Source organism: Gasterosteus aculeatus, chromosome 5 (assembly GCF_964276395.1).
Source record: "Gasterosteus aculeatus chromosome 5, fGasAcu3.hap1.1, whole genome shotgun sequence".
Classification (NCBI taxonomy): domain Eukaryota; kingdom Metazoa; phylum Chordata; class Actinopteri; order Perciformes; family Gasterosteidae; genus Gasterosteus; species Gasterosteus aculeatus.
The window spans coordinates 3,834,149-3,845,732 of NC_135692.1; the positions used below are offsets into that span (position 1 = coordinate 3,834,149).

Sequence of the window (11,584 nt, forward strand, 5' to 3'; positions counted from 1 at the left end):
CATGTCGAAGTGTCCCTGAGCAAGACACCTAACCCCTAATTGCTCCCCAGGCAAAAATGTGAAAAAGCCATGGGTTTAAAGTGTAATGTAAGTCGCTTTGGATAAAAGCATCTGCTAAATGACCTGTAATGTAAAGTCTATGTTGGTGTGTTTGTCTACGTTCGTGTGTCTATGTTGGTGTGTTTCTGTTTTGTTAGTGCGTCTGTGTCTATGTTGGTGTGTCTGTGTCTATATTGGTGTGTGTGTTTGTCTATGTTGGTGTGTCTGTCTGTTTGTCTATGTTAGTGTGTTTGTCTATGTCTGTGTGTTTGTGTGTTTGTCTATGTTAGTGTGTTTGTGTCTATGTTGGTGTGTCTGTGTCTATGTTGGTGTGTGTGCTTGTCTATGTTAGTGTGTTTGTGTCTATGTTAGTGTGTTTGTGTCTATGTTAGTGTGTCTGTGTCTATGTTAGTGTGTCTGTGTCTATGTTAGTGTGTCTATGTGTTTGTCTATGTTAGTGTGTTTGTCTATGTTGGTGTGTCTGTGTCTATGTTGGTGTGTTTGTCTACGTTGGTGTGTCTGTGTGTCTGTGTCTATGTCTGTGTGTTTGTCTATGTTAATTTGTCTGTGTGTTTGTCTATGTTAGTGTGTCTGTGTGTTTGTCTATTTTAGTGTGTCTGTGTCAATGTTGGTGTTCCTGTGTCTATGTTGGTGTGTCTGTGTCTATGTTAGTGTGTTTGTCTATGTTGGTTTGTCTGTGTGTCTGTGTCTGTATCTATGTTAGTGTGTTTGTCTATGTTGGTGTGTCTGTGTTAGTGTAACTGTGTGTTTGTGTGTTTGTGTTTGTCTACGTTCGTGTGTCTATGTTGGTGTGTCTGTCTAGTTTAGTGTGTCTGTCTATGCTAGTATGTCTGTGTCTATGTTGGTGTGTCTGTGTGTTTGTCTATGTTAGTGTGATTGTCTATGTTGGTGTGTCTGTGTTAGTGTGTCTGTGTTTTTGTGTCTATGTTGGTGTGTCTGTGTCTATGTTGGTGTGTTTGTCTACGTTGGTGTGTCTGTGTGTCTGTGTCTATGTCTGTGTGTTTGTCTATGTTAGTTTGTCTGTGTGTTTGTCTATGTTGGTGTGTCTGTGTCTATGTTGGTGTGTGTGTTTTTGTCTATGTTAGTGTGTTTGTGTCTATGTTAGTGTGTCTGTGTCTATGTTAGTGTGTCTGTGTCTATGTTGGTGTGTCTGTGTGTTTGTCTATGTTAGTGTGTTTGTCTATGTTGGTTTGTCTGTGTGTCTTTGCCTGCATCTATGTTGGTTTGTTTGTCTATGTTGGTGTGTTTGTCTATGTTGGTGTGTTTGTGTCTATGTTGGTGTGTCTGTGTGTCTGTGTCTGTATCTATGTTGGTTTGTTTGTCTATGTTGGTGTGTCTATGTTAGTGTGTCTATATGTTTGTCTATGTCAGTGTGTCTGTGTGTTTGTGTGTTTGTCTATGTTAGTGTGTTTGTCCATGTTAGTGTGTTTGTCTATGTTGGTGTGCCTGTGTCTATGTTGGTGTGTCTGTGTCTATGTTGGTGTGTTTGTCTATGTTGGTGTGTCTGTGTCTGTATCTATGTTGGTGTGTTTGTCTATGTTGGTTTGTCTATGTTGGTGTGTCTGTGTCTATGTTGGTGTGTTTGTCTACGTTCGTGTGTCTATGTTGGTGTGTCTGTCTATGTTAGTGTGTCTGTCTATGCTAGTGTGTCTGTGTCTATGTTGGTGTGTGTGTGTGTTATCTATGTTGGTGTGTCTGTTTCTAAGTTTGTTTGTCTGTGTGTTTGTCTATGTTAGTGTGTTTGTCTATGTCTGTGTTAATGTGTCTGTGTGTTTGTGTGTTTGTCTATGTTAGTGTGTTTGTGTCTATGTTGGTGTGTGTGTTTGTCTATGTTGGTGTGTTTGTCTATGTTGGTGTGTCTGTGTCTATGTTGGTGTGTCTTTGTCTGTGTCTATGTTGGTGTGTTTGTCTACGTTGGTGTGTCTATGTTGGTGTGTCTGTCTATGTTAGTGTGTCTGTGTCTATGTTGGTGTGTCTGTGTCTATATTGGTGTGTGTGTTTGTCTATGTTGGTGTGTCTATGTTGGTGTGTCTGTCTGTTTGTGTGTTTGTCTATGTTAGTGTGTTTGTGTCTATGTTAGTGTGTCTGTGTGTTTGTCTATATTAGTGTTTCTGTGTGTTTGTCTATGTCAGTGTGTATATGTTGCTGTGTCTGTGTCTATGTTGGTGTGTGTGTGTTTGTCTATGTTAGTGTGTTTGTGTCTATGTTAGTGTGTCTGTGTCTATTTTGGTGTTTGTGTTTGTCTATGTTGGTGTGTTTGTCTATGTTGGCGTGTCTCTGTCTGTGTCTATGTTGGTGTGTTTGTCTACGTTCGTGTGTCTATGTTGGTGTGTCTGTCTATGTTAGTGTGTCTGTCTATGCTAGTGTGTCTGTCAATGCTAGTGTGTCTGTCTATGCTAGTGTGTCTGTGTCTATGTTGGTGTGTCTGTGTCTATGTTGGTGTGTCTGTGTCTATATTGGTGTGTGTGTTTGTCTATGTTGGTGTGTCTGTGTCTAAGTTGGTGTGTCTGTGTGTTTGTCTATGTTAGTGTGTTTGTCTTTGTTGGTGTGTCTGTGTTAGTGTGTCTGTGTGTTTGTGTCTATGTTGGTGTGTGTGTTTTTCTATGTTGGTGTGTCTGTGTCTATGTTGGTGTGTTTGTCTACGTTCGTGTGTCTGTCTATGCTAGTATGTCTGTGTCTATGTTGGTGTGTCTGTGTGTTTGTCTATGTTAGTGTTTTTTCTATGTTGGTGTGTCTGTGTTAGTGTGTCTGTGTGTTTGTGTGTTTGTCTATGTTAGTGTTTTTGTGTCTATGTTGGTGTGTCTGTGTCTGTGTTGGTGTGTCTGTGTCTATGTCTGTGTGTTTGTGTCTATGTTGGTGTGTGTGTTTTTCTATGTTAGTGTGTTTGTTTCTATGTTGGTGTGTTTGTCTACGTTTGTGTGTCTATGTTGGTGTGTCTGTCTATGTTAGTGTGTCTGTCTATGCTAGTATGTCTGTGTCTATGTTGGTGTGTCTGTGTGTTTGTCTATGTTAGTGTGATTGTCTATGTTGGTGTGTCTGTGTTAGTGTGTCTGTGTTTTTGTGTCTATGTTGGTGTGTCTGTGTCTATGTTGGTGTCTTTGTCTACGTTGGTGTGTCTGTGTGTCTGTGTCTATGTCTGTGTGTTTGTCTATGTTAGTGTGTCTTTGTGTTTGTCTATGTTAGTTTGTCTGTGTGTTTGTCTATGTTGGTGTGTGTGTTTTTGTCTATGTTAGTGTGTTTGTGTCTATGTTGGTGTGTCTGTTTCTAAGTTGGTTTGTCTGTGTGTTTGTCTATGTTAGTGTGTTTGTCTATGTCTGTGTTAATGTGTCTGTGTGTTTGTCTATGTTAGTGTGTTTGTGTCTATGTTGGTGTGTGTGTTTGTCTATGTTGGTGTGTTTGTCTATGTTGGTGTGTCTGTGTCTATGTTGGTGTGTCTTTGTCTGTGTCTATGTTGGTGTGTTTGTCTACGTTGGTGTGTCTATGTTGGTGTGTCTGTCTATGTTAGTGTGTCTGTGTCTATGTTGGTGTGTCTGTGTCTATATTGGTGTGTGTGTTTGTCTATGTTGGTGTGTCTATGTTGGTGTGTCTGTCTGTTTGTTTGTCTATGTTAGTGTGTTTGTGTCTATGTTAGTGTGTCTGTGTGTTTGTCTATATTAGTGTTTCTGTGTGTTTGTCTATGTCAGTGTGTATATGTTGCTGTGTCTGTGTCTATGTTGGTGTGTGTGTGTTTGTCTATGTTGGTGTGTGTGTGTCTATGTTAGTGTGTCTGTGTCTATTTTGGTGTTTGTGTTTGTCTATGTTGGTGTGTTTGTCTATGTTGGCGTGTCTCTGTCTGTGTCTATGTTGGTGTGTTTGTCTACGTTCGTGTGTCTATGTTGGTGTGTCTGTCAATGCTAGTGTGTCTGTCAATGCTAGTGTGTCTGTGTCTATGTTGGTGTGTTTGTCTATGTTGGTGTGTGTGTCTGTCTAAGTTGGTGTGTCTGTGTGTTTGTCTAAGTTGGTGTGTCTGTGTGTTTGTCTGTGTTAGTGTGTCTGTGTGTTTGTGTCTATGTTGGTGTGTGTGTTTGTCTATGTTGGTGTGTTTGTCTACGTTCGTGTGTCTATGTTAGTGTGTCTGTCAATGCTAGTGTGTCTGTCAATGCTAGTGTGTCTGTGTCTATGTTGGTGTGTCTGTGTCTATGTTGGTGTGTCTGTGTCTATGTTGGTGTGTGTGTTTGTCTATGTTGGTGTGTCTGTCTAAGTTGGTGTGTCTGTGTGTTTGTCTAAGTTGGTGTGTCTGTGTGTTTGTCTGTGTTAGTGTGTCTGTGTGTTTGTGTCTATGTTGGTGTGTGTGTTTGTCTATGTTGGTGTGTTTGTCTACGTTCGTGTGTCTATGTTGGTGTGTCTGTCTATGTTAGTGTGTCTGTCTATGTTAGTGTGTCTGTCAATGCTAGTGTGTCTGTGTCTATGTTGGTGTGTCTGTGTCTATGTTGGTGTGTCTGTCTATGTTAGTGTGATTGTCTATGTTGGTGTGTCTGTGTTAGTGTGTCTGTGTTTTTGTGTCTATGTTGGTGTGTCTGTGTCTATGTTGGTGTCTTTGTCTACGTTGGTGTGTCTGTGTGTCTGTGTCTATGTCTGTGTGTTTGTCTATGTTAGTGTGTCTTTGTGTTTGTCTATGTTAGTTTGTCTGTGTGTTTGTCTATGTTGGTGTGTGTGTTTTTGTCTATGTTAGTGTGTTTGTGTCTATGTTGGTGTGTCTGTTTCTAAGTTGGTTTGTCTGTGTGTTTGTCTATGTTAGTGTGTTTGTCTATGTCTGTGTTAATGTGTCTGTGTGTTTGTCTATGTTAGTGTGTTTGTGTCTATGTTGGTGTGTGTGTTTGTCTATGTTGGTGTGTTTGTCTATGTTGGTGTGTCTGTGTCTATGTTGGTGTGTCTTTGTCTGTGTCTATGTTGGTGTGTTTGTCTACGTTGGTGTGTCTATGTTGGTGTGTCTGTCTATGTTAGTGTGTCTGTGTCTATGTTGGTGTGTCTGTGTCTATATTGGTGTGTGTGTTTGTCTATGTTGGTGTGTCTATGTTGGTGTGTCTGTCTGTTTGTTTGTCTATGTTAGTGTGTTTGTGTCTATGTTAGTGTGTCTGTGTGTTTGTCTATATTAGTGTTTCTGTGTGTTTGTCTATGTCAGTGTGTATATGTTGCTGTGTCTGTGTCTATGTTGGTGTGTGTGTGTTTGTCTATGTTGGTGTGTGTGTGTCTATGTTAGTGTGTCTGTGTCTATTTTGGTGTTTGTGTTTGTCTATGTTGGTGTGTTTGTCTATGTTGGCGTGTCTCTGTCTGTGTCTATGTTGGTGTGTTTGTCTACGTTCGTGTGTCTATGTTGGTGTGTCTGTCAATGCTAGTGTGTCTGTCAATGCTAGTGTGTCTGTGTCTATGTTGGTGTGTGTGTCTGTCTAAGTTGGTGTGTCTGTGTGTTTGTCTAAGTCGGTGTGTCTGTGTGTTTGTCTGTGTTAGTGTGTCTGTGTGTTTGTGTCTATGTTGGTGTGTGTGTTTGTCTATGTTGGTGTGTTTGTCTACGTTCGTGTGTCTATGTTAGTGTGTCTGTCAATGCTAGTGTGTCTGTCAATGCTAGTGTGTCTGTGTCTATGTTGGTGTGTCTGTGTCTATGTTGGTGTGTGTGTTTGTCTATGTTGGTGTGTCTGTCTAAGTTGGTGTGTCTGTGTGTTTGTCTAAGTTGGTGTGTCTGTGTGTTTGTCTGTGTTAGTGTGTCTGTGTGTTTGTGTCTATGTTGGTGTGTGTGTTTGTCTATGTTGGTGTGTTTGTCTACGTTCGTGTGTCTATGTTGGTGTGTCTGTCTATGTTGGTGTGTCTGTCTATGTTAGTGTGTCTGTCTATGTTAGTGTGTCTGTCAATGCTAGTGTGTCTGTCAATGCTAGTGTGTCTGTGTCTATGTTGGTGTGTCTGTGTCTATGTTGGTGTGTCTGTCTAAGTTGGTGTGTCTGTGTGTTTGTCTAAGTTGGTGTGTCTGTGTGTTTGTCTAAGTTGGTGTGTCTGTGTGTTTGTCTGTGTTAGTGTGTCTGTGTGTTTGTGTCTATGTTGGTGTGTTTGTCTACGTTGGTGTGTCTATGTTGGTGTGTCTATGTTGGTGTGTCTATGTTGGTGTGTCTGTCTATGCTAGTATGTCTGTGTCTATGTTGGTGTGTCTGTGTGTTTGTCTATGTTAGTGTTTTTTCTATGTTGGTGTGTCTGTGTTAGTGTGTCTGTGTGTTTGTGTGTTTGTCTATTGTGGCGGGGTGGAAGGAACAGACTACACAACAGCTTCAAGTGAAGTCCCCGGAGGGCAAGGTTTATTTACAACCGTTTAATTAGGAGAGGTCCAGCTTGCGAGGTTCTGCGGACCCTGGTGCTCGTGGTGAATCCGCTCGTGGGGGAGTCGGTGCAGTGCTCCAGGGGTTCCGCCGGGTCACTCGCTGCTTTCTAGAGCGACAAGGGCACACAAGAAAGTTTAGCCTTACGTCTTCTCCAGGGGGCCTCCTTGTTCCTTCTGAACCTGCAGCTTAAATGCAGCGGAGCTGACGAGCTGCAGGTGTGGCCACTCAGCTCGTGATGAGTGGTGAGCAGGTGTTTCTTGTAGGTTCCAGGGCAACGCTGATGTGGGCTTGGGACGCTCATCACACTCCCCCCCCCTAAGCGTTGTCCTGGCCTGGTGGAATAATAGGATGTTAGTAGGGGTGATGTACGGGGTTGGTGGGGAGTGACCCCTGACAGACCCACAAAAGCCGACCAGATCCGAGAAAGGCCGCCCGCATTAGAGTTTGCTGCTCCGGCACGGTGCCGGACTTCAAAGTGGAAGTCCTGGAGTGCCAGGAACCACCGTGTCACCCTGGCGTTCGTGTCCTTGGCGCGGGCCATCCACTGGAGGGGCGCATGGTCTGTAAAGAGAGTGAATCGCCTGCCTAGGAGGTAATACCGTAATTCCAGAACTGCCCACTTGATGGCCAGAGCTTCCTTCTCCACCGCGGCGTAGTTTTTTTCGGCCGGGGTCAGCTTCCGGCTGAGGTACAAGACAGGATGCTCCTCATCTTCCTGAATCTGGGACAGGACGGCTCCCAGTCCTGTATCGGACGCATCTGTTTGCAGCAGGAAAGGACAGCCAAAATCTGGCGCTCTTAGGACCGGCTCTGCCGTCAATGCCATCTTTATTTTTCTCAATGCCTCCTCAGCTTCGGGCGTCCAGTTGATTTTCTCTGGCTGACCCTTCCTGGTTAGGTCTGTCAGGGGGGAGGCTAAAGAGGAGAAGTTAGGTATAAAACATCGATAATAACCCGCCAACCCCAAGAAGGCTCGTACCTGGGACTTTGTACTGGGTCTTGGGGCGGCGCGGACTGCCTCAACCTTCTTTTCCTGGGGTCTGATGACTCCTCTTCCCACCTGGAAACCCAGATAGTTCGCCTCAGACAGGCCCAGATGGCATTTTCGGGGGTTGGCGGTGAGTCCAGCCCTGCGCAGCTCCAGTAGCACCCTCCGCAACCGATTTAGGTGGTCTTCCCAAGTCTCGGAGTGGATAACTACATCATCCAGGTACGCTGCGGCATAGGACTGGTGAGGCCTCAACAAGATGTCCATCATCCGTTGGAAGGTGGCCGGAGCTCCGTGTAGGCCAAAGGGAAGGGTCCGGTATTGCCAGTGTCCACTGGGGGTAGTGAAAGCCGTCTTGGGTTTGGCTGTTTCGGAAAGGGGCACCTGCCAATACCCTTTGGTCAGATCTAGGGTGGAGATATACCGGGCCCTTCCCAGACGTTCAAGGAGCTCATCCACTCGAGGCATGGGGTATCCGTCAAACTCAGACACTTCATTTAGGCGCCGGAAGTCGTTACAGAAGCGGAGGGTGCCATCCGGTTTTGGTACCATGACAACCGGGCTGGACCAAGGGCTTTTGGATGGTTCAATCACCTCCAACTTCAGCATGTGTTGGACTTCCTCCTCAATAGCCTTCCGACGAGCCTCTGGGATTCGGTAGGGCCGTTGCCTGACGACCACTCCGGGTGGTGTGTGGATCTCATGTTGGAGGATCTGGGTCCGCCCGGGGTTGGAGGAGAACACATGCGAGAACTGAGAGACCAGGTGCTGCAGCTCTGACTTCTGGGCTGCCGACAGCTGGGCGTCCATGTCCACTACCGGCGAGTCGATGGTGGCGAGGGCGGCGAGCTGGTCCCTTGTCCCCACCCATTTCTTCAACAAATTAATGTGGTAGAGCTGCTCTGTTCTTCGCCGGCCTGGCTGTCGGACACGATACGTGACCGGCCCAACCTTCTCGATGACGGTGTACGGGCCCTGCCAACTGGCCAGGAACTTACAGGCGGAGTTGGGGACAAGAACCATGACCCGGTCTCCTGGCTGAAACTCTCGTGGCTGGGCGGCTCGATTGTAATACCGTTGCTGCGCCTGTTGGGCCTTGACGAGATGTTCCCGGACTAGCGGCATGACCCGGTCGATCTTTTCCCTCATCTCCTTCACATGCTCTACCACCGAGCGATGGGGGGCCGGCTGATGTTCCCACGCCTCTTTGGCCACGTCCAGGAGGCCTCTGGGCTGGCGTCCGAATAAGTGCTCGAACGGGGTGAAGCCTGTCGACGCCTGAGGCACCTCCCGTATTCCGAAGAGCACGTAGGGGAGCATGAGGTCCCAGTCCCGCTTGTCTTCATCTGCGACCCGCCGTAACATCCGCTTCAGGGTCTGGTTGAAGCGTTCCACGAGACCGTCTGTCTGGGGGTGGTAGACAGAGGTCCTCAGTTGTTTCACTTTAAGGAGGGCGCACAGGTCAGCCATTAGCCGGGACATGAAAGGGCTTCCCTGGTCTGTCAGGATTTCGGCGGGGATACCCACCCGGCTATAGAGAAGGAAGAGCTCCTTGGCGATGGCCTTGGCTTTCCTAAGAGGCACTGCTTCAGGATACCGGGTGGCGTAATCCACAATGACGAGGATGTGTTCATGCCCCCGGGCCGACTTAGGCAATGGCCCTACGAGATCCATTCCAATGCGCTCAAAGGGTACCTCAATGACCGGCAGTGGAATCAGTGGGCTGGGGGGAGGGGTCCGTGGAGATGTTCTCTGACAAGTGGGGCAGGCCTGGCAGAATCGTTTCACCTCGGCGTCCAATCCTGGCCAGTGGAATCGGTCACGGACCCGCTGAATGGTGTTGTTGGCTCCAAGGTGGCCCGCCAAGGGATGGGAGTGTGCCAGCTCTAAGACCGTCTCTGTCTTTGTTCGGGGTACCACCAACAACTTCTTCTCTTCCCCCCTTCGCTGTGCAACACAATAGAGCCGGCCGTTTTGGACGACAAAATGCGGGAGAGGATGGGGCCCCGGTTGAGTTTCTTTTCCCTCAACCATGCGCACCTGAGCCCAGCAGTGCTTTAGGCGGTCGTCTTCCCGTTGTTCCCTGGCAAACGACCCGCCTCCTGTCACCTGTTGGAAAAGGTCATGGTAGAGGTTAGAATGAGGGGGTGGGGACTCACCATCTCTCTCGGAGGCCAGCAAGACGGGACGATGACGGGTTCTTTTTCCTGGCCGCCTTTGGAGGTGGGCCCGTCGAGGACTGGCAAATGGCACGTTCGTGGCCAGCAGGCGATCCAAGCCCGGCCAGTCTCTACCGATAAGGACGGGTACCGGCAGATCCTTCACTAGGCCCACGTCCATCGGCCATGAGTCAGGGCCAGCGGAGATGGTCACTCTCCTGGTTGGAACATGTCGCGTGTCTCCATGCACGCAGGTGACCGGGATGGTAGCCTTGGTTAGTCTGTGGGGCGAGAGGATATGAGACTGGATCAAACTGACCGCGCTGCCGGTATCCAGAAGAGCTGCGAACGGGCGGCCATCGACTTCTACGTCCACCCTCGGCGCCCCTTTTGGCAAATCCTGATGTAGGATACAGCCCGCTAGCCAGGTTCTTGGAGCCGGTGTGGGGTCTGCGGTGGGCATTGATTCGTCTCTTTGAGAAGGAGGCCCCGGCCTGCCTTCAGACCGCGGGTTGCCCTCTGGCCTGCGTCGCTCCTGGATCACCCTCCGGGGAAACGGCGGAGCTCGTTCTCCAGCACCCTGGTGTTGGACAGCCTCCGCCAGTTCCACAGCTTCGACAAGCTCAGTAATCGTGCTAGGGTTCCGCATACCGACGGCTTGACGAGGGGATCTCGGGAGGGCACGGAGGAACCGATCGACGACAACACGCTCTGTCACAAGGGCGGCTGTGGGATCTCCTTCCAGCAGCCAATGCTGCGCGAGACGCGATAATTCTGCGGCCTGGGCCCGGGCAGGAAGGCGGGGCTTATACTCCCAGTCATGGAAATACTGTGCAGCGCAGACTGGTGAGAGGCCCAGCCGAGCCAGGTTTTCCCTTTTTAGCTCCTTGTAGTCGTCTACCCGTTCAGTTGGCAGCATGAAGTATGCCCGCTGGGCTTCCCCCGTGAGGAGGGGTGCGACCAAGCGTGCCCAGTCACCAGGGTCCCAGCCCTCCTGGGTTGCGGTATTCTCGAACATTTGGAGAAAGGATTCCACATCGTCATCAGCTGTCAACTTCGGCAACAGCTGGGTCACCTTCATTCTGGGATCAGGTAGTGGGACATGTCGTGCAGCAGCCGTGCGCAGTTCATTTAACTCTTGTTCAGTTTGCCCTTGTCGCGTCGCCAGATGTTCAGTTATCTGTTGCTGGCGCATGCTGATCTCCGTTAGGCGTGCAATGACTTCATCCATGTCGCCGGGAAAGGAGTGGCTGCCTAGGGGGCCGAGCGAAAAAACGAAAGATTTAGTTTTGTAAAAAAAAAAAAAAAAAAAAAAAAGGTTTTCCTCCGGATGTTCCTCCCACTCAGTACGCCTGCATTCTCCACCAGTGTGGCGGGGTGGAAGGAACAGACTACACAACAGCTTCAAGTGAAGTCCCCGGAGGGCAAGGTTTATTTACAACCGTTTAATTAGGAGAGGTCCAGCTTGCGAGGTTCTGCGGACCCTGGTGCTCGTGGTGAATCCGCTCGTGGGGGAGTCGGTGCAGTGCTCCAGGGGTTCCGCCGGGTCACTCGCTGCTTTCTAGAGAGACAAGGGCACACAAGAAAGTTTAGCCTTACGTCTTCTCCAGGGGGCCTCCTTGTTCCTTCTGAACCTGCAGCTTAAATGCAGCGGAGCTGACGAGCTGCAGGTGTGGCCACTCAGCTCGTGATGAGTGGTGAGCAGGTGTTTCTTGTAGGTTCCAGGGCAACGCTGATGTGGGCTTGGGACGCTCATCACACTATGTTAGTGTTTTTGTGTCTATGTTGGTGTGTCTGTGTCTGTGTTGGTGTGTCTGTGTCTATGTCTGTGTGTTTGTCTATGTTGGTTTGTCTGTGTTAGTGTGACTGTGTGTTTGTGTGTTTGTCTATGTTAGTGTGTTTGTTTCTATGTTGGTGTGTTTGTCTACGTTTGTGTGTCTATGTTGGTGTGTCTGTCTATGTTAGTGTGTCTGTCTATGCTAGTATGTCTGTGTCTATGTTGGTGTGTCTGTGTGTTTGTCTATGTTAGTGTG

General features: G+C 48.1%; 2 protein-coding genes across 2 annotated transcripts; both read right to left on the reverse strand.

The window, feature by feature from the left end:
• Positions 1–7,167: 7,167 nt before the first annotated feature.
• Positions 7,168–8,907, reverse strand: LOC144407996 (retrovirus-related Pol polyprotein from transposon 297). The gene is made up of 2 exons (XM_078103272.1): positions 7,384–8,907; positions 7,168–7,319 (listed from the first exon to the last, which is right to left on the reverse strand). Exons 1-2 carry the CDS (start codon positions 8,872–8,874, stop codon positions 7,308–7,310), a joined length of 1,503 nt encoding a protein of 500 aa, XP_077959398.1. The 5' UTR covers positions 8,875–8,907; the 3' UTR covers positions 7,168–7,307.
• Positions 8,895–11,309, reverse strand: LOC144408030 (uncharacterized). Its single transcript, XM_078103791.1, has 3 exons — positions 10,994–11,309; positions 9,181–10,805; positions 8,895–9,053 (listed from the first exon to the last, which is right to left on the reverse strand). The coding sequence occupies exons 2-3, from the start codon at positions 10,780–10,782 to the stop codon at positions 8,895–8,897; spliced, it is 1,761 nt and encodes a 586-aa protein (XP_077959917.1). The 5' UTR covers positions 10,783–10,805; positions 10,994–11,309.
• Positions 11,310–11,584: the final 275 nt, after the last annotated feature.